The sequence below is a fragment of the Centroberyx gerrardi genome, chromosome 16 (assembly GCF_048128805.1).
Source record: "Centroberyx gerrardi isolate f3 chromosome 16, fCenGer3.hap1.cur.20231027, whole genome shotgun sequence".
NCBI classification, from domain to species: domain Eukaryota; kingdom Metazoa; phylum Chordata; class Actinopteri; order Beryciformes; family Berycidae; genus Centroberyx; species Centroberyx gerrardi.
In genome coordinates this window covers 6,960,560-6,980,864 of record NC_136012.1, presented here as the reverse complement: position 1 = coordinate 6,980,864, position 20,305 = coordinate 6,960,560, and the positions used below count along the sequence as shown (strand labels likewise).

Here is a 20,305-nt window from a genome sequence, read left to right as displayed (position 1 = left end):
GATGTAAAGTGGCAAATTCAACTGTTATTTGCTTCTTGATGATGATCAATCGATATTTTGTTAATGTTTCTGGTTTGTTTTTTGTGCGTTTTTTTAAATACAAACACAAAAGCTTATGTATGACTTTTTTTCACCACAGAAGGTCAAAGGTCAGCTGCACATCTTTCAGCTGATAAAGCTGGGTATCATTGAACTTGCCCATGTTTGCCTGTTGTTATTATGAATTAGTCAGGTGCAGCGTCTTAGGCCAGTGGTTCCCAAAGTGGGGTCTGGGGACCAGCAAGGGTCCTCGAAGGGGTTCCAGGACGTCCCAAGCAGAATACGGAATCGTTTTTTCATTATTATTTCAACCCCTTCAAGAAATGAGAGAATGTATAAAGATGACTGGTTTGTTTACCACTTTACAAGGATCACCCGAACGCACCTTAAGCACAAAGCAGAGCACCGCCCAACTGACTTCAGATCAGATAAGAAGCTGAGGTCCGCTGCAAAAAATGAACCAATGAATTTATCTTGTTTCCACTCTTAAAAACAAGGGAAGAATCATTTGCCAGTGGGAGTGTGATAACTTCACTTGTTCCAGTGCAGTTAAACTCACATGATGCTATTTGTTTCACACTTTATGGAAGATGAACTAATCTCTATAGGAGGAGTGTGTTTGCAGAGAGTTGTGAACTCCAGGCATCTGTGGGCATCAATTCAACTAAAGATGGTGTTTTGGCAGCAAACTGACTCAGGTTAAATATGGTTTGGCAGAAAATGATAGCTGTGTGTTTACATGACCTGCACAACTGTAGAACACAACATGCTGTTTGCTCTCTTTCTGTATAAACAAAGTAAACACAAACAGAAGGAGAGGCAGACAGAAACCCTTGTCCGTTTTCCAAAGACTGGAGTTTTTTTTCCAATAAGATATTGAACAATTTCACTGGGAAATGGTTTGAGGTAAATGTAAGATCCTTTTGAAATTATAAGACAGTAGAAAAGTTGATGCTGGAGGTCTTTTGGGGCAACAGTGCCTTCTACTGCTGTGACTGAGTAAATGAAATACAGCCGGTATTTCATGGTGCGAGTCTGACACTAATCATATTCTTCACATAAGAGGTTGATTATAAGCCTAACCTTAACCTTAATAGAGCTCTTATACTTACAGTAACTGAAACCCTAAGTAAAAATGGGAGAAAACACACTTTTGTGTCAGTTTTAAAAGATGTAGTGATTTTTGACTTTGGTGAGAATGTAAAAAACCTAAGACTATAAAGCCAAAAATGACTTTTTTAGTTGTTAAATCATTTACTTAAGCACCACACCTCAAGAAGAACATATACAATTGGCCTATAAGATAGAAGCAGGTTCAACATTGCAAAACATTTTTTTAGTATAGCACTGAGTCTTAATAATTTCACTTATGTTTTACCTGTTCTGAGAATTTTCTTGAAACAAATGACAACATCTTGAAATAAGGTGAATCACTTCAGAAGTATCAAGAAAATGTCAGAAAACTCTTGGAAGTTGATTTGGATTCTAAGACTGATAAACTTGTTAAAGATGGATGTTTTTTGCCGTACATATGCGGTTTCTGGTTGAGCTGAGTATGATGATTTCACAAGCTTTAGCAAACACTTCCATGTGCAGCCTTGAATACTGAATAAAAAATGAAAACTAGAAAGGACGGGCACTACAGAGACTGTATTGCACAAGACCTAGAATTCAACCCAACAGTTCAGTCCTCCTTCCCCTCTCCCCTGCAAACCAGACAGCCTGAGTAGAAAAAAAAGCAGAATCTTTATTTCAATCAGACTCAACACAGATATATATAAAACGGCATCAGTCATTAAGAAAACACAGTTGAAGAGCAAAATCCTACATCTGTATGCCAGTACAGTGTTTCTCTCACATTGGACATTATTAAGAAATCTACCGTTAACCCTGCAACTGCTATAAAAACGTATATAAAACAACTTGCTGGGGATTCTGACTGACACAAACATGTATAAAAGTGACGCTGATTACAAAACAGTTGAAATGCAATGAATCGACACAGATTTGTGAAAATACAGTAATATCTTTCCCCATGTAAACCAGCTTGTCCTGGTACTTGTTGAATAGGACTACAGCCTCCCCGCCTCCTTGAAGTGTCCCAGCAGGCCATCGTCGGCTCTCAGGGGGAAGTGGAGGGTCCTGGTCTTGTAGTAGCGGGGGTCGGCCCGCAGGTTCTGGATGACGTCGGAGAGCAGGTGGGCGCGCTCCACGCCGCAGCCCGGCGCCTCGTAGCCCAGCGCCGTGAAGTGGACGTGCAGGTGGTAGTAGGACGGCTGGTAGTGCAGGTAGACCCTCAGCTTAGAGGCCGGGAGGCCGTAGCGCTGCAGGATGGTTTCCTGACACACAGCGGAACATAACATCTTTGTTTCTGTATCGTTTAACATCACAGATACAGCCTGGGCTGCTGTTTTCCTTTTCTACATTCTATACTCTTGTCTATATTCATGAATTAAATTGAGAATGCATGATAAATTCCAATTCAATTCCTGGAGCTGGCATTGGAATGTCACCCAGGAAACAGAATGGGAATTGAATTGGAATGACAGAAAACAGAATTGAATTCCATGAGATTCCACTTCTAAGAAAGGTTGACTTGACTCGCTAAACATTATAAATCAAACATTATGAATCCAATAAAATACAGTTAAACAAATCAAATACATTCAATCATAATGTATGGATTACCATTACATGTTCTGCATCAAATACCACCTGAAAGGAACCTTTAAGATTTTATGATATTAATTCATAACATATAACACTACATGTAATCTCAGATATGTGGTAAGAAACCCCCCCCCCCCCCCCAAAAAAAAAAAACAAAACATGGAATTTCACAGAATTTCATTGAATTTTCCTGTAGGTTTTTTCCAATTCCAATTCCTGCAACTGTCTAGTCACAAGTTGACTTCACTGTTAGCACAGCAGCAGATCTGACCTCAGATCATTGTAAACATCCTCACCTTTCCTTTCTGGTGGATGTTCTGCAGCAGGGGCAGATGCTCAGACGTCAGGTCTCTGAGGCTCTTGATGTCCCTCCGATGCACGATGGCTATCAGGTACAAATCATCTATCTGGAAGAGGAGAAGACACACTATGTCAGCCGTGGTTCTCAACCTGGGGTTCAGGCCCCCCAGAGGGTCTTCAAGATGATGTACGGAATGAGAAAAAATAGATTTCTGATACTCAAATGTATGATAATTGGGGTTTTTTGTGATAAATGTCTTCTTCCTTGTGAAATAATTAACATTTATAGGTAAAATAGCCTGAAAAGGGAAAATAAAATCATCATTCAGTGTCATTTAGTGTGTTTACACCTACAAAACGGGGCCATTGTTTCATTAGAGTCCACTGGTAAATTCAGCATATATTCCTCCATGTAACATTTATTCTACAAAATGTTGACTTGTTAAATGTTGAAGAACATTAAAGGGGAGCAGGATAAAAGTTGACATTACGCTGAAATAAATGCCTCTGGGTGGATCACATCTATGCTGAACTTACTAGTAGACCCTAACAATTTGGAAAACATCTTAAGTCATGTTCTGAAAGGTGTGTACTGTGTTGTGATTTTTTGACATGACTCTCTCTGCCATACAAAGACAGAGGGAGTTTGAAATTGAATTTTTAAACCACTGGGCTATAGGGAACTACTGTAGGATATACATCATTTTGAGTCGCAGCTCTAGTGTCTCTTCCTGGCTTCTATTCTGCTCTACCTTCCTGCTCTCTCACCTGTTTCTGGTCCCATTTGAAATCTGGCAGGAGGACAAAGCCAAGCTCCTGGTCTGGATCCTCATAAACGATCCGATCAGCCTCTGCCTTCTTCTCCAGGATGTTGTATACCCACTGATGGAAACAGAGTTAATCCTATGCGCTCACAAGTAAACACACTGATATTCATGCTACAATTAATATTGCACCCTGACCTGCACGCTGAAGCTCTGCTTATGGATGTAAGGTAGAGTGATGGACTGATAGTCGTCTCCCGTCTCCTCTACCAGGAAGCTCTCCTGACGCTGGTACTTCTTCACATGCTTCTCCGTGGCCGGACACACCACAGTAGTCTTGATCTCTGCAACAGACAACAACAGACAAGCTATGAGACTTTCCACCAACCGGCCACAGTGGCTAGTGGACTCAGAATGGCTCCAGTCCGTTTTATTTATTAGCTGCCAAATACATTTTTAAAAGAGAAAAGATAGACTGAACAAAGGCTGGTGACTTGCCAAAGTGTCTGGGAGAATTAGCAGACTTACCTGCCAAACTTCAGCAGCGTGTGTGTGTGCGTGTGTGTGTATCTATTGTATGAAGCAGTATACAATTAAGCCATTGGTGGAGCTAGTAAACTATCTGTTGCACACTTGAGCGTACCATTGAGGTGAGCAGGAGGCTGCAGCTGATAGGTGCTGTAGATGTCGTTCTTCATCTCCAGCTTCAGCCTGGAGCCACTGAACATCTCAGCCAGGATGTCTTCCCTGATGGGCGTCTTCTCCAGGATAACCACCGCCTCCTGCTCGCCAAGCTGATGATGACGACGACGACGACAGAATAGTTTTGACTCAAACTGATGTAAAGCAGCACTAGCCCAACACCATGCCCTGGACCATTACAGTGAATGCTATACCAGCAGATATGAATAACTTAATTCTTCTTAAAAGCAGGATTTGCACTATTTGCTTGCATGCAAAAAGAGTTACAGGCCAATTTTGCCAGCTTACTATGCACTATGGGTTAGGTTTACACAATCTACAATAGGACTGCTTTTGCAAAGATTAAATGCACAATTTTCCTTTTATTAAGCACGTTTATCTTCATATTATGCTCTTTCTTTCCATACATACAGTATACTTTTACAATGTGTCGTGTGGACTATTATTTTGAAAAGTGCAGGCCGGAAGTCGGTATTTTTTTTTCTGCTCACTTGACGCTAGTAGTAAACTAGCTCCCATTGAATGAAGTTATCGAAAGGCTAACGCAGTCAGTAGAGAGACTGTCAAGAGAGGTTATCAAAAGCTAAAACCAGTTCAAATACAGTCACCCTTCCCTAACCCAACAACTGCTTTACATTTAGTAAGCGTAACCAGTTTGCAACCGGACGTTAGAGCTTGTGTTTTTAGGGAGCTAACTGGAGCCAGCTAGCTAGCTAAGTGGCCAAATCACGCAAAATTAACATTACATATCTCAGTAATAATTGGAAAAATAAAAAAACAACAAAAAACTTGGCTAACCCACTTAACTAGTCTGCAAAAGCAACGTTAGCTACGCCGGTTAACGTTACCTTTCCATGGATAAAGATATTTTTCTCCCGAGCAGAATCCCTCAAAACGGTAGTTGTTTTGAAGTCAGACAGAATATTTCCCGATGCTGATTCCTCCCCGGCTTCTCCTTGGCCATTTTTTATGTCACCTTTTGGCCTCTTGGTCTTCTGAGATAATGAATCAGTTCCATCGCCATCATTCTCGCGTTTAGCCGTGGTGTCTGCCATGGTTGCTGTGGCTGCTGCTAGAGCCAAAGATTGTCTATGTTTAAGAAGACATATCACTCAATAATTGGCCCACATTAGGTTTGCGAAAGTGTACGAGGAGGAGGCTCTCCTGCTCCTACAGCTCAGGAGTTATGGTAATTTTGTGCTATGGGGCAGTAAAACGTACTTGTTGCATCTTTAATAATACTTCTGGGTTGTGTGTAATTTGGTCCAAATAAACTATATCTGCAACAGTAGGGCATGAGCTCTTGTAACTTTTCCATTAAAGCCAACTAGTGGCAGAGTGAGACCTCATTTCATGTTTTCCTCCTCTCCGCGAGAGCAGTGTCAAGTCAGCCAAAATAAAGCATAGAACTTCCGTCAACAATTTTCAAAATAAAACCCTTATTGACGAACCTGTGTTACAACGTTTTTTCTTCGAGTTAAAAAAAAGTACCAAACCTGAACAAAACAATATTTTAATGAGGAATCTGTAGTATATGAAAATGCAATAAAATAATCACAGCAATAAACAGCAGCTACATTTAACATGATTAACACTTGATTAAAAATAAGACACTTTGAACTTCAGATAACTCAAGTGACTATACTAAAATGACTTTGCATTTTTATTTGCAATAAACGTGACGAGGGTCAAATTTATCAGATGATTACTGGACATTCAATTTAATTAACCTAATGTTTTACATTACATTATATTTGGCCAAAGACTGACTTTTTATTTTATTTTATTTATCTAACCTTCATTTAACCATTTTCATCGACAATAAATGTGACAAGAGTAAAATGTATCATGTTATTGGAAATTCAATTTAATTAGGCTGGTGTTTTACATCACATGATATATGGTCAAAGTTTGTCTTTTTATTTATTTAGGCCAACCTTCATTAACTAAGTAGGTCCATCGAAATTAAAAACATCTAAATAAGAGAAACCTGGCCAAGACAGGGGCTAAATGAGAAACGTGAAAGTTCCAGTCTAAAAAAATATAAAATTGTTGCAAAATATACAATGAACAAAAAAAAAAAATCATATTAAAAGTAAGTGACTCACTCATCTATCTATCTATCTATCTATCTATCTATCTATCTATCTATCTATCTATCTGTCTATCTGTCTGTCTCTGTCTCCCTCCATGAATCTATTGTCATCACCAGGAAAATGATTGACATGTCACTTAACTAATATGATTAGCGTTTTGGGGCGGGGCGACTGATGACTGGACCAATCAAAACGCAGCAGGGGGGAGACGCGGATAATCAGGAAGTTATTTAAAGACAACGACACGCCGGGTTTGTTTTGACACCTGACAGCGGGAACACGGTGGATAATGTCCACGAAATGCGAGATTAGGCGACTTGTACATTGACTTTATTTGTAGGATATCGTGTCTTTGGTGTTTTCTGCGGTAAACCAAGATGTTTTTATCCGTCCAGACGTGGCTCGGCCTCCTGCTTCTTCACACCGTGGCACTTGCTGTCGTTGCGAGAAAAGGTGAAGTTTGAACTTTATCAGAGATTAAATAGATAGCAAACCGTTAGCGTTGACCACGTTTGATTATTTTCTCTATAAAAAAAAGTATGGCAGGTGTACAGCCGACACATGTTCTCATAAATTAAAACTCGGCCAGTTCACACACCTTGGTTGTTAATGAGTGCTAATGATTCAGTTTATCTACTGGTTTTACTTATATTCTTTATTATTTAACATTTAATTCGCAATGTTAACGGTGCTATAGTTCCAGACTGGCATTAGCTTTCATTTTGGTGTTATTTTTCCAAATTGGAGTTGAATTTTAGTTTAGTTTCAGCTAGTTTTCAGACAGGGTTTGTTAGCTATAGTTTAGTTTATGGTTTCCCAGAATGTTTTTAGTACAAACTAAAAACATTTTTTAGTTTGTACTCAACAAAAGTTTTTGCATTTGGTATTTATTTATTTATATCACTCTACTCCATTTAGAATGTAGCATGTTTATTTAATATGTTTTTCAGTGCCTAGTGTTAACGTTGGTGGTCACCCACACTTGCTGTTAACCTAGTTATGTCTTCCTCACTCAGTCACAGCTATAAACACACTGGAAACTATGCTTTAAGTGATGTCTAATAGTTGACTTGAAGCTGTGTGTCCACTCCCAATGTCTTTCTTTGTTCCCAGAGAGGAGAAATGTCCTTTTCATCATGGCAGACGACCTGCGGACATCACTGGGCTGCTACGGGGACACAGTGGTAAAATCACCAAACATTGACCAACTGGCCTCCAAAAGCCAAGTCTTCCTCAACGCTTATGCACAGGTCAGCTGGCAGCTTTCATGTGTACTATCTGAAATTGTTAGAGCAGCTGAGTCAGTGTGTGTGTGAGAAAGAGAGAGACAGAGGCTAATTTGATTATGTGAGCTCATCTAAATGTTGCTGCTTCATAATAAAATTACTCTTTCTCTGTGTGTCTGTCTCTCTCAGCAAGCCGTGTGTGGTCCCAGCTGCACGTCTATGTTAACGAGTCGCAGACCAGACACGACCAGGCTCTACGACTTTAACTCCTATTGGAGAGTCCATGCTGGAAACTACACCACGCTGCCGCAGTACTTCAAATCCAGAGGGTACAACACTATGTCTGTGGGCAAGATATTTCATCCAGGTAAGACTGATCTCCTAAAACTGAAATTAAAATATGAAGTGGGAGGATAAAGAATACTTTTTAGGAGTTGAATAAAGATGAGATGGAAGAGGTTTTGATTAAGTTCTAGGTTGATTGAGCTATTTTAAACCGATAATCCTCCCTTTGATGCTTACAAAATATATAAACAAAACAGTCGAGTGGCAATTTAATTTTTTTCTGTCTATCCAATCCTACAGTGGTATCAATGCTTTACACTTTATTTTCTTCTTTTTTGCCTTTAGGCATCGCCTCCAACCACACTGACGACTTCCCCTACAGCTGGTCCATCCCTCCCTACCACCCTCCTTCATTCATATATGAAAAAGAAAAGGTATGAAAAAGAACTGTCTCTCCTCTACTTCAGATATTAAATGGGCTTTGTGTCTGTCTTCATATACACAAAATGACAAACCACCGCCACTGCTGCTATGAAAATGTACTGAATAGTGATCCCAAAATCTTGAGGTACATTCCAAGCCACGGAGCCAACATGGCTGCAGCTGAAAACTGCAATAGCTAAACTGTCAGTGGCTCTGTTTTCCCTCAGTCCTGCTAACCTCCCATTACAGAGAAGCTTTTGGACAAATTGGACAAAAAGTCAGTGACATTGCACTTTTGTAGTAATTTTGCCCCATGCCTCTCAAGCCCACAGCTTTCCCAAAGCTTCAGGTCTCCTTAGCCTCCCTCTCACGGTATTAGGGTGGAGAATGGATTGGTTTCAGGCAATGACAGATGGTTTGTTTCCCTGTGCACATGACTAAGAGGAGAATGTGGACTGTGACGATGGTATTTTCACCATAAGTGGTTGACCAAGCCTGGGAAACTGACCATAAGCTGTGACAACATTTTAAGAAAATGGATGTCACCAAATAACTTTATTATAATTATATATATTGTTCTGTATAATATAAAATAATAATATTTAATTTATTATACTGTATACCATGGCATTCCTTTGTTTGCAGCTCTGTAAGGTAGCAGAGGGTAAATTGTATGTCAACATGTTGTATACAGTGAACTGTTACTGGCTAAACTAACAAATAAAACTAAAATAAATGGATAGTAATAATCCATGTCTACTCCATTGCTACTTTAGTTTTCAGGTTTGTAAAGGAACTCTTCCAAACTTAAATTCAGAGGTGACCGACTGCTTAATGTCTTCCTCTTCTGTAGATGAACACAGAGAGATGGGGATAAGACAGAAAAACACACCATGTGTTTTTAGATCATCTATGAACCAAATCTAAACGGCTATTTTGTATGTTTGTTACCCAGTCTTGATGTTAACCTTGATGACCTACAAATTTGGCTCTCAAGGACTGTAAACTGTTCAAGAAATGACAACTTTGTAGTGCAAACAAGAATATAGAGAGACAAGTGGAAATGATAACCAGTTAGCAGTATTCTGACCCATATGGATCCATTATGCACATAAAAGCTCTTTTGCTCCAGGTTGCTTTGGTTCTACATGTTATGTTATTGAATGTAACAGACATTGACTGCTAGCTTGTAAAATACCTCTCCCATCATTGTGTTGTTTCCAAGTATGTGAAGAAGCAGATGGGTAAACTCGACTTGACTACTAATCATTTATTTGTATATAACCTATGTGCCTCGCCGTGTCCCTTGTTTCCAGATGTGTAAAGGAGATGATGGTAAACTCCACGCCAATTTACTGTGTGCAGTGAACGTAACGGAGCAGCCGGGGCGAACCCTTCCTGACCTGGAGAGCACAGAGGAGGCAGTGAGATTACTGAAAAGCAGGACTAACGACGATACACCGTTCTTCCTGGCCGTGGGCTTTCACAAACCACATATACCGTTCAGGATACCACAGGTACATGGCTTTATACAAAGACATGTAGACCCTCTGTACAGAGCTTGTAATGTAACCTATATAATGATTCGTTGTTCTCCGAAAACTGGCTATCCCAGGCCTCAATCCAGTCACAGATTTAATGCTGCCAGGGGTCAAGAGCTGAAAGTTTTAGTTTTGACCTTGACAGCAGTGTTAAAGTAATTAGAGTATCCACCAAATAACCAAATGACCTACAGTAAGACCTAGAGTAAATGACTTGTATATGCATCCATCTTTGTGTTAACATTACTGTGAGCTGCCACTCTCCAGCCTCCTTTTGACAGATTTTGCATGAAATTTGGTGTGAAGTTAGGACATGTAGACCAGCTTACACAGTGATTGTGTAAGCTGTAGACCGTTATGTGATAGGCCATGCCCACATACTGTACAGCAATCACAACCAAACTTCATATTTTAGCTAATAGTTGGCCCAAGAGCTTGTGCATTGAATCTCATAACATTCAGTCAAGTATTTTCAGAGATACAAGTTGTAGTCAGTTGTGGCCTCTTTTGGGCTCCTTAGAAATGGCTTTACAGGTGTCATTGATGTGTAATGATAATTTTTTATCATGTTTTATGATTGGAGAAACCTTCATGTACTTATTACAAGTTTTTTTGCCAGGCCAGGGAAATCTAATTTGTTAATAATAGATGTTTTTGTTTGAATTGCCTGGGAAAACGGTCTGGGAAAATCCAGACCCGTATATCACTCAAGTCCAGATCTCTATCTCAGTCCACTGCATCTCAGTAGCACTTTTGAACCAGATTGGTCATGCTTTTGGTCAATAGCCAGCACTCATCTCTTTGCACTGCAAATAGTGTAAAAGAGGGGGACATACAGTAAGTATGCGTGACAGAGATCATACTCCAGTCACATGATTACATGCTGTAGACGATATAAACAGCCCACTTCAATAGCCAGACCACTTGGATTCAGAAGATAATTCACTTGCTGTCTCTCTGTAAAATGCCCATACTGTATGCTTTTGTCATATGGCAAGAAATGTCTAACCATGTTGGAAATTTTACACTGACTGATCAACTTTTCATTGACTGCTCTGAATGAGCTAATTACTAGCAAAAATCAGTAGTCAAGCATCTCCTAATATAAACTACACTTAATATAATGCCCAGTGCTGTGGCCGGTATAACCTGACAATGCTGCGAAGACCCTGTGAGCTCCCTCTGATGGGTTGCCGACCCACGGGTTGAACACCGCTGCTCGACAAACCCCAGAATACTCACATGGTTACCTTGGCTACATGGGCCTAACCAAGCCTCATGTTTGCTGCTAGAGCAGTTTTTAACTGGTGGAATTTCTGTAATGCTCATTAATGTAGACAAACAATGCCCAATGGTATAGACAACGTCACTCACTCAATAGGATGCGCTCATGAAATTCCCTTGTCCCTAAATACCTAAATTAATAACCGGAGAGAAATGAGAGAAAGTAAAAGTCTGTTGACGCAAGAAGCAATGTTGCTGACAGTGTTCCTGCTGACAAAGATCCAGGAATCAAGGGGCGTCTGATGCCCTGCAGACCACAAGGCACATTCTGCTTTAAGGAGCCGGAGAACAGCAAAGTCACTAAAAGTGCTCTGTTCAACTCTGACAAAAACAGAGCCATGATCTTTCAGAGACCACAGACTGCAAACCCCACTGAGCAAATAATGCCACAGAATGATTAGTGATGGCATTAACATGGAGGAGGAGAAAAGAAGAAGATGGAGACCAGAGGAGAGGAAGGAGTGGGGAACAGGTCAAACCATGTGCCATGGAGAATGTTGTATTCAACTTGATAACATAACGATCACCTTTAAGGTACCTGAGAATTTAATACCCACTGAGGTTGGGTATTAAATTGGGGTTGCACAGATGCTGAAACCTTGGAAAAGGAAAAAAGAAAGAGGCCCTGAAAGCTAGGATTGAGAGGTACATCTGTGAGTTGAACTTGATGAGGACTGATGTAGATGTATGGCAGATGCAATATGGCATGGAGCAGGAAGAGAGGATGAGAGAGGGGGAGATGAATGAGAGTGGAGAGTGACAGAGTGGAGACCAGTGTGGCAGCAAACCAGAGCAGCCTCCTACAAAGTGAATTATAAGCTGAAAGATGAAAAGGAGGAAGAGGTCAAAAGTTGGAATCCGCCCTGCGTTCAGTGCCTCTAACGCCCATATGCCACTATGTGATGTATGCAACAGGCAGTTTGCCCTAAACCGCCTGGACACACACAGCGATCTGTGCCAAAGTGAACAGCAAAGCAAGGCGTAATGTGTTTACCAAGCACCGCATTCAGAGAACCGTCCTGTAGCCTGTCAAAGGAAACATTTGGCTCAGAGAGACAGAAACATTCTCCGTCTCATTTCAACCCTAAAGAGCAAAGATTTAATTCCTGTGGCAAGGATACAATTTCTGGAATGATGAGGGAAAATTGGACAAAAAACATCAGAACACGTGAAATAGATTTGAACTAGTTTTGGAATTTATAGACAGAAAATATCTTTGTTTGAGTTGCAGTGTTGGCTAGATAAATTCAACTGAAGATCATATCTTTATGTCCATTGAAGGGTCATTAAGAAATCCAGGGAATTCCTTTATACTGTAAAACTTACAGTAATGGCCAGGGCCTTTATTTACCTCAACAAAAGATGGCACCAATGCAGAATGACTTCTTTTGGCTGGTCCACAGCACCCGGTATGGCTAAAAATGATAGAATTTACCACTATTCTGTAAAGAATGCTCAAAGTGCTCAAATAAAATACAATTGTTTTTTTAGGACAATAGCCTAAAAATATTACTGGTATAGGCAACTGATACTATTATTACTACTACTACTACTACTGCTGCTGAAATAATAATGCAAAAACTACTTTATTGAAAAATGTGATTTATTATTAGTCACATACCGGTAGGCTACCTGCTGGGAATCTGCCAGCAGCCCGCTAGGTTAACAGACCAAAAGCTCAGTAAAAAGCTCATAAATGACATTTGCATTCATCTAAGTGAATGAAAGTCTCTCCTATATGGATCACAAGCCATAGAAAGCAATTTGGACACTTGCTTCTTCGTTATGAAGAGCTAATGAATCGTTTTGTTTGAGGAAGGGATTGTCAGTATTTTAGCCTATATGTTATAATTGCATAGAAACGCATTATATGAAACTCCACAGGCAAAGATTGTTTAACTGTATACTCTGACAGATTACTTTAATATTGTATGCAAAAAGTTAGAATACAGAAATATTAAATGTGGACACATTAGCATTCAGAGTAAAATGAGATTAAACTTCAGTAATCCCCTTGGGGAAATGGGGCATCCACTTGTGTGCACCTCTGCTTGCTCTATCAAATAGCTGTGTGCTGCGATGTGCCGATGCTCAGTTTGGCTTGATCAGTAGTCAGGGCAGCCGGTCTGCATGATGAGCCCACTTTACTCTGTGACCCAGATCCACTCTCTACTACCACAGCCTCCCTGACTGAAAGGGTGGAGAACACAAAGGATGATGTCAGCCAGTGATATTGAGATGGCCAGAAAAATGGCACCACTAAATACAATGTATATATCTTCACATCATGTAGAACTTATCAAGTGGTTTTTTAACTGCCACATACAGTCCTGGATCCTAATTCCTTTCCTGTGTACTAGCTAGTTCCTGAGCTTGGTGGTTGGTTGACTCAGTACTGGCTACCCTCCCTATATAGAATGCTGTTTTGTCACTTAACACAGACCAAAATAAAAACACTACTTGTTATGTTAAGGGGGTTATAATGCAGTTAACGTAGCTTATTCAATTTTAGAGATAATCAATGGAATTTTCCCTTGAAACAACTTAGATTTGTAAACTCTAATTTTACCCAAATTCAATCAGTTTGTTATTGGTCTAATCTACAAGCTGGATAGATGTCTTACTTCGTTAAACCATTGCAAACTTTTAAGATCATTTCTACTGTTGCATTGCTAACATCTATTTTTCCAGTGTAACACGCCAGACAGTAATGAAACTTTATTTTCTATGTCTTGGCAAAGTTGTAGTTTTTGAAAAATAGATAGTAAGCTTGCTAGATTCTGAGAGTGGATCAAATTATTTCCCACTAGGTATAGATGCCCCCAGCATGCACTTGCACTTGCAAAAGGTGTGTGTGTGTGTCAACTTTTGTTGTCCTGTTTCTCTCCCTGTGCTTACTAGCACCAAATTCCTAGCTGGAGGTGAAAAGTGCCATTAGAAATCTTAAAGTGCATTATTTTAAAAGTTTTCTATTTCATGGCCTCAAGTTCAAGACTTTAACTGTCCCAAATTGGAAACGTGGGTGCAGCACAAAACACAATGCATATTCACGACAGAAGACATAAAACAGAAGACCCATAAAATAAACATCAACAATGGAGCCAACAGTGCAAGGCGTCCTTATATTTATGTGATTGTTTTTTCCTTTTGACAGAAGTTTAACTTTAAGAAGTGCTCTACAATAGCTAAATTTGTGTGTTTGTGTATTACAGGAGTACCTGAGTCTGTATCCCATAGATCAAATGACCCTTGCCCCTGACCCCAGTGTTCCCAACCTCCTTCCCCCTGTGGCCTACAACCCCTGGATGGACCTGAGGAGGAGAGAAGATGTTCAGAAACTCAACACTAGCTTCCCCTATGGACCAATTCCTAAAGACTTCCAGGTGTGAACTGGCCACTCCAGATGCAGTTAACACTATACCATTTGTATTTTGGTTCCATGTTGCTACCCCTGTGTTGACCAGAGCCATACCTTGCTCAGGTTGTACCATGGGTGACATTAGCCTGCAATTAGCCACAATTCACACCCTTTTAGAATTCCCAATTTAAAATGCATACAGGTAAAGAAAAAAGGGTTGTAGGCTGTTGAGTAAAACAACCCGTAAGACTTCCTAAGCTTCTTAGCTTCTAATGTTATGTTATGATTGTGGGGTTGGGTGTTCTTTGGATTAAAATAAGGGTCTGCGGAAAAAAAGAAAGAGGTCCAAGGCAATCCAAAAATCAGTTAAAAGTTGCAGCCAACCCTTTTCGGTTCCTTGACCTTCATCAAGATACAGCCCACCCCCCCCCACCCCCCCACCCCCCTCCTACCTCCCCTCCTATACACACTTAACACTGTTTTTCTTTCTCAGTCCTAACTGTTTTCTGTCATGGTCTTCCAGCTGCGTATCCGTCAGCACTACTTTGCTGCTGTTTCCTATATGGACGCTCAGGTTGGACAGCTGCTCAGTACACTTGATGAGCTTGGGCTGGCTCACAATACTATGGTGGTGTTCAGCTCAGATCATGGTTAGTGCACATGCACAACACACATGCACACATACATCAGTGCTTTGGCTGATAATACTGTGGTGGTGTTAACGTCTGATCATGTTGAGTTCACACACTCCCTCTTTTTCTTTGCCATCATTGGTAAGGAGATGAAAAACTCAAAGTAAATGTACCAAAGTAAAATATTCCTGACATGTGACAGTTTTGCCTGTCCTTCTTTCTCCACTAGATGGCAGTGTGGTAACAGCATATTGTGCCCTTACTTCCTTCCTCCCATGTTTGGGTGTACTCTAAAAATCTTCCTCTTTTCCTGCACTACCTGTCTTTTTTTACTTTGTGATTTGGAAACTATATATATAGATTTTCCTTTTTGCCTGCTTTCTCAATGCAGGAGAGGGGAAGAAGCTTAAAGCATCTCTTTAAGTCTCCTTCAGTGGAGGATGCTGGAGTGAATCCTCTCCAGAAAGTAAATTAAATGACATGTTTGACATGTACCGAGCCTAGACCAATCAAATGGCATGCAGATTTAACATGACTGGGGAAAACATCAGTGAAATGCATTACCTCAAACACTTTTCTGTACCTAAAACTGTATTTGTTAAATGTAGATACATGAACATAGCTGTCCAAATGTGTTTAAAACCTTCTCGGGTAATCCAATTCAGTCTCTCTGCTCGGTCTTTCTGAACACAGTGAATGGGCTACATACTCTTCAGTGTAGTGACTTGCATCTGTGCTGATCTCTCTTCTTTCTCTCTGTATATCCCAGGCTGGTCATTAGGTGAGCATGGTGAATGGGCGAAATACTCTAATTTTGATGTGTCCACTCGCGTCCCGCTCATCTTCTACGTTCCTGCCGTCACCACAGCCCGTGGTAGGCCGAGACAGGAGTCTACCTTCCCCTTTATTGATGTCTTCAGCCAATCAGAGCGCAGCTTTAAGAGTGAGAGCCTTCTACTATTTATATTTTTGAGTGAAAACAAATGAATTGCCGCTCAAAAAAAATTAAAGTACAGTTGTTGTTTTTTTCATTTGATAGTGACATGCATATAAAGTCAAAAACATAAGGTCAAGTTAGTCTTTCTACTCTTTTCTCATCTAGAGTTTAATATGGATCAAAAGATTGAGTCAAAAGACAACACTGTCAGTTTTTGATTCTTGGTCTTTATTGCCCCTTTTGACAAAAAAATGCCAACTTATCTTTGATAGTCTTTCATATACATATAGAGAGCGCTAAGTATTTAAACAGGGATACTCTGTTTAATATTTTGCCTCCATACGGTTTTTACTTCAAAAGGACAATGGCGCAATGATGATGAAATTTAAGTGCAGGTCGTCTACTTAAATTTAGGGATATCTTCACTTTTACGTCCTCTATGGCTAGATGACTCTCTCTGTGTGTCTCTGTCTGTGTCTCTGTCTCTCTCCAGCTGACAGAATAATAAGAAACGTGGTGGAGTTGGTGGACGTCTTTCCTACCGTCTCCTACTTGGCTGGCCTTAGAGCACCTGAACCTTGTCCCGATGTTTCTTTCAAGGTATCAAGGGATGAACATTCATTCACTCATTTAGTCTTTTTAGAGAAAAAAGCACTTGTTTGCACAGTAAGGGTGCGAACAGACCTACATTTTGTTTTCATTTGTCCACCAATTGCCATAGTGGAAAAGTTTAGTTTGTTGCGTTTTTGTATTTGGTTCATTTAGGTTCACACTGCTCAATTGCAAGTGAACCAGGACTTGTAAACAAAAGTCAAAACTAATCTGATTCCACTCTCTGTGTCTTAAGCTAAGCATGTTGGATGCTCTTTGCTGTAATTGACCTTCTCTGGTGTTCAAATGGCATTGTTCTCATCTGGCCAAACAAACTGAACTAAATGTGTAAACTGCTTCAAACATGCTTGGTGTGAACGCGCCCTAATTGATTGCCTCATTTCCTTACAGTCCTCCATTTTTCCCTTCATTCTCCTGTTGCTTTCAGGAGCAGCTGTGTACAGAGGGAGACAACCTGGCCTACACCTTCCGATGGAGAGAAAGAGGAAAGGATGCGGAAGACATATCTTTTAGCCAGTACCCAAGACCTGCTGATACACCACAGGTATGGAAGGAGAGGCGGAGGGGTAGACAGGCTCTCCAGTAGATGGATGGGTTGATAAATTGGTGTTCAGATAGACAAATGGATATTTTCATTTATAGGTGCAGATAGATGAAGAGGAACGGGATGAACATTCATTAAATTCAGAGTTCATTCTGAGAGATTAATGATCATCTATAACCGTTTTATATTTACTGTTTTATATTCATTTATTTATATGAAAATGTCAGGTTGTTACTTTGAATGAATGGCTTTTGAAGTCCTGTAAAATGCCATCGTTCAGTCCTGATGTTGCAGTGTAACCTTCTGCTCCTCTTGCTTTTGCATCATGGTGCTTGCTTGTATCAGGCCTGCCAGTGACACCGTATCTTTGGATTAAAATATCCAGATGAGCGCCGCAGCTGCTGTAGGTTAATCTCTGTACAGAACAATTTGGCAACCTGACATCAGCTCATCGGCGGGCTGGCACGCCGACTTGGCAGCGGCCGGTTTGCCAGCACTGCAGGGAAGTTTCTACAGCGTGCGCTCATTTTAAAGGTGCTATTAAAAAGTTTTATGCTCGTCTCTCAGGTGAACTCGGATCTCCCTTCTCTGAAGGAGATAAAGGTCATGGGCTACTCTCTACGATCCTGGGACTACAGATACACACTGTGGCTGGGCTTCAACCCCACAACATATCAGGTAGAGCTTCAAGCAGCAAATGTATCAGACAATCATCCTCTCTCTCTCTCTTATCTGTGCATCTCCGTCTCTCTGTGAATGTATCAGATGTTCATGCTGGAGAACTGTATGATGGATCTATCCATCTTGTCTCGCTCAATATGTTGGAAGACATTTGCCAAGACAATAACAGATTATATTTATCCATGCGTCCATCTGTCTCTCCGTGTAGGTGAACGTATCAGATGTCCATGCTGGAGAGTTGTACATGTTGGAAGACGACCCCGGTCAGGACAACAACCTCTACAACGGCTCTGACTACCGCCTGATGATGAGGAAGATGGCCAACCTTCATCATGTGAGTTTGCATCCTTTTCAGAAACATTCCATTCATTTTTTTTTTTTTTTTCCAACTGCTGGTTTGATGGCTGATTTTGCAGTTCTTGATTCCTGGTTCTGACTTTTAACTCTGCTTCCATATTACTGATTGAAATATTTATAGTTTTTCTCATTCATTTTATTTTTTTCCCCATTTGTGGTTTGTGGTTGCTGCCCAGGCTGCGAGTCTCCAGAAGAGAATGAGGCTGCAGCTCCTCTACCTCACAGCAGGGATGAAAACGAGTAGAGGGAAGGCGTGATGCTCGTGATGACGAGACGAGAATGAAACACAACAGATGGACGGAGACAACGAGTACAAAGGGAAGATCGGTGGAAGAAAGGCTTAATCTAGGAGGGGGGGGGCGGAAAACTTGAACATTGCCTTTTAATATAATTAACACTTGATTCAAACAGAAATATGTGGTATCGCTATTAATCCTCAGGCTCAATTGTAGTGTCTGTGACTGGTTTTGACTTCCTCCTGCCAAACACAACTCCCAGTGTTTTCCAGTGAATGGCCGCTTCACACCTGTCATTCACGTCTACTGTACGGAAGCCTGTTGGTTCACTTGTGTGGAGGAAGTGTCGTTCTATTCTTAAATGACTCCCGTTTTACCAGTGAATGGACAAACTTGTGATTGCCCAATTTACACATCTTGCAGGCTGCTCGCTACACTTCACACCACACAGAAGTCTGAGCAGTTGAGTCGAGCAACTTTTTTTCTGTCGACCTCACCAGGAAGCACGAATGCTCGATGAACCGTTCTGATTGGTTGTGACAGTGTTGCCTCTGTCTTGGGAATTCTTAATATAGCATCTTACAAGCTGTTATCAGCTACGGACTCTCTCTCTCTTCATTTGAAGGAATATTGAGGAAACCTAAAGAATTAGATGATTTGATTAATAGTGATACCGATCATTTCTAATAAAGCAGGCTATTGATCATTCAGTCTGCTTTAAGGACCTTACAAGGTTTTGCAGGACATTGAAAATGTAAAAGTGAATTTAGCACGGTTGTGTCGGAGCAGCCTTAAGCCTGAGCACTCGCTTTCTGAAGGGAAAATAAAAAATATATGCTGTAGAAATAATTCACATCTCAAGCTGGGCAAGGACACGCTGTTAATATATTTATATATGTGTATCGATTGGTTTGTAAAAAATAAAATATTTTTGTAGAATGCATTCAGTAAAATAATACAGGCAAAGGAGCAACCAAAAACTTGACTCTGTGTTCTTTTATAGTCACTTATTCTCTCAACATCATTCACTCTGTTTGACTCAAAACAGAAACACTCTTTCACCAGCATATTTTGCTTAACCCCCCCCCACACACACACACACAGACACACACACAGACACACACAAACGTAATGCATTTTCTGCTCACACACTGCAGAAGTGTGGAGCTGCAGAGTGGTGAGGGAGCCAGCTAGTGAGGTCCTCAGGGACGCCGCCAGTCTATTTAGTGTTTTCTCTCTCCTTCTCCCACCTACCCTCTCTCCCTCTTTTTTTTTTCTTTTTTTTTTTTCTCTATCTTCTCTCCCCTCTAGAGCAGAGAAGAATTTTGACCCTTCATTCGCCAGCAGACTGAACCTCTCGTATGCTAACTTGCACGTGGTTCCGCCGATTCAATCGGCCCGGGCGACGCAAACGGTCAAAAGACTCGTAATTGCATATTGAAAAATGCAATTCAGTCTCGCGCCTTTTTGGGACTTTTTACCATTTTTCAATTTCCAAGCGATCAAATGTGTGGAACAATGTACTGTAAGAAGTCCATATGCTGCAAATGAAGGGTCGTGTGACTTCTCTCTCTCCCCCCCCCCCCCCCCCGCCCAACCAACCTTCCAGTGAGGATTA

General features: G+C 40.7%; 2 protein-coding genes across 2 annotated transcripts; one reads left to right on the top strand and one right to left on the bottom strand.

Annotated features, from left to right (window-relative positions):
- Positions 1-1,755: 1,755 nt before the first annotated feature.
- dcps (decapping enzyme, scavenger) lies at positions 1,756-5,540 on the bottom strand. The gene is made up of 6 exons (XM_071927157.2): positions 5,324-5,540; positions 4,417-4,567; positions 3,972-4,117; positions 3,778-3,891; positions 3,006-3,116; positions 1,756-2,378 (listed from the first exon to the last, which is right to left on the bottom strand). The coding sequence occupies exons 1-6, from the start codon at positions 5,528-5,530 to the stop codon at positions 2,112-2,114; spliced, it is 996 nt and encodes a 331-aa protein (XP_071783258.1). The 5' UTR covers positions 5,531-5,540; the 3' UTR covers positions 1,756-2,111.
- Positions 5,541-6,814: 1,274 nt separating this feature from the next.
- Positions 6,815-19,652, top strand: ids (iduronate 2-sulfatase). Its single transcript, XM_071927156.2, has 13 exons — positions 6,815-7,024; positions 7,685-7,821; positions 7,987-8,164; positions 8,428-8,516; positions 9,822-10,022; positions 14,543-14,713; positions 15,212-15,338; positions 16,090-16,263; positions 16,751-16,857; positions 17,297-17,413; positions 17,981-18,091; positions 18,303-18,428; positions 18,628-19,652. The coding sequence occupies exons 1-13, from the start codon at positions 6,949-6,951 to the stop codon at positions 18,706-18,708; spliced, it is 1,695 nt and encodes a 564-aa protein (XP_071783257.2). The 5' UTR covers positions 6,815-6,948; the 3' UTR covers positions 18,709-19,652.
- The last annotated feature ends 653 nt before the right edge of the window (positions 19,653-20,305 follow it).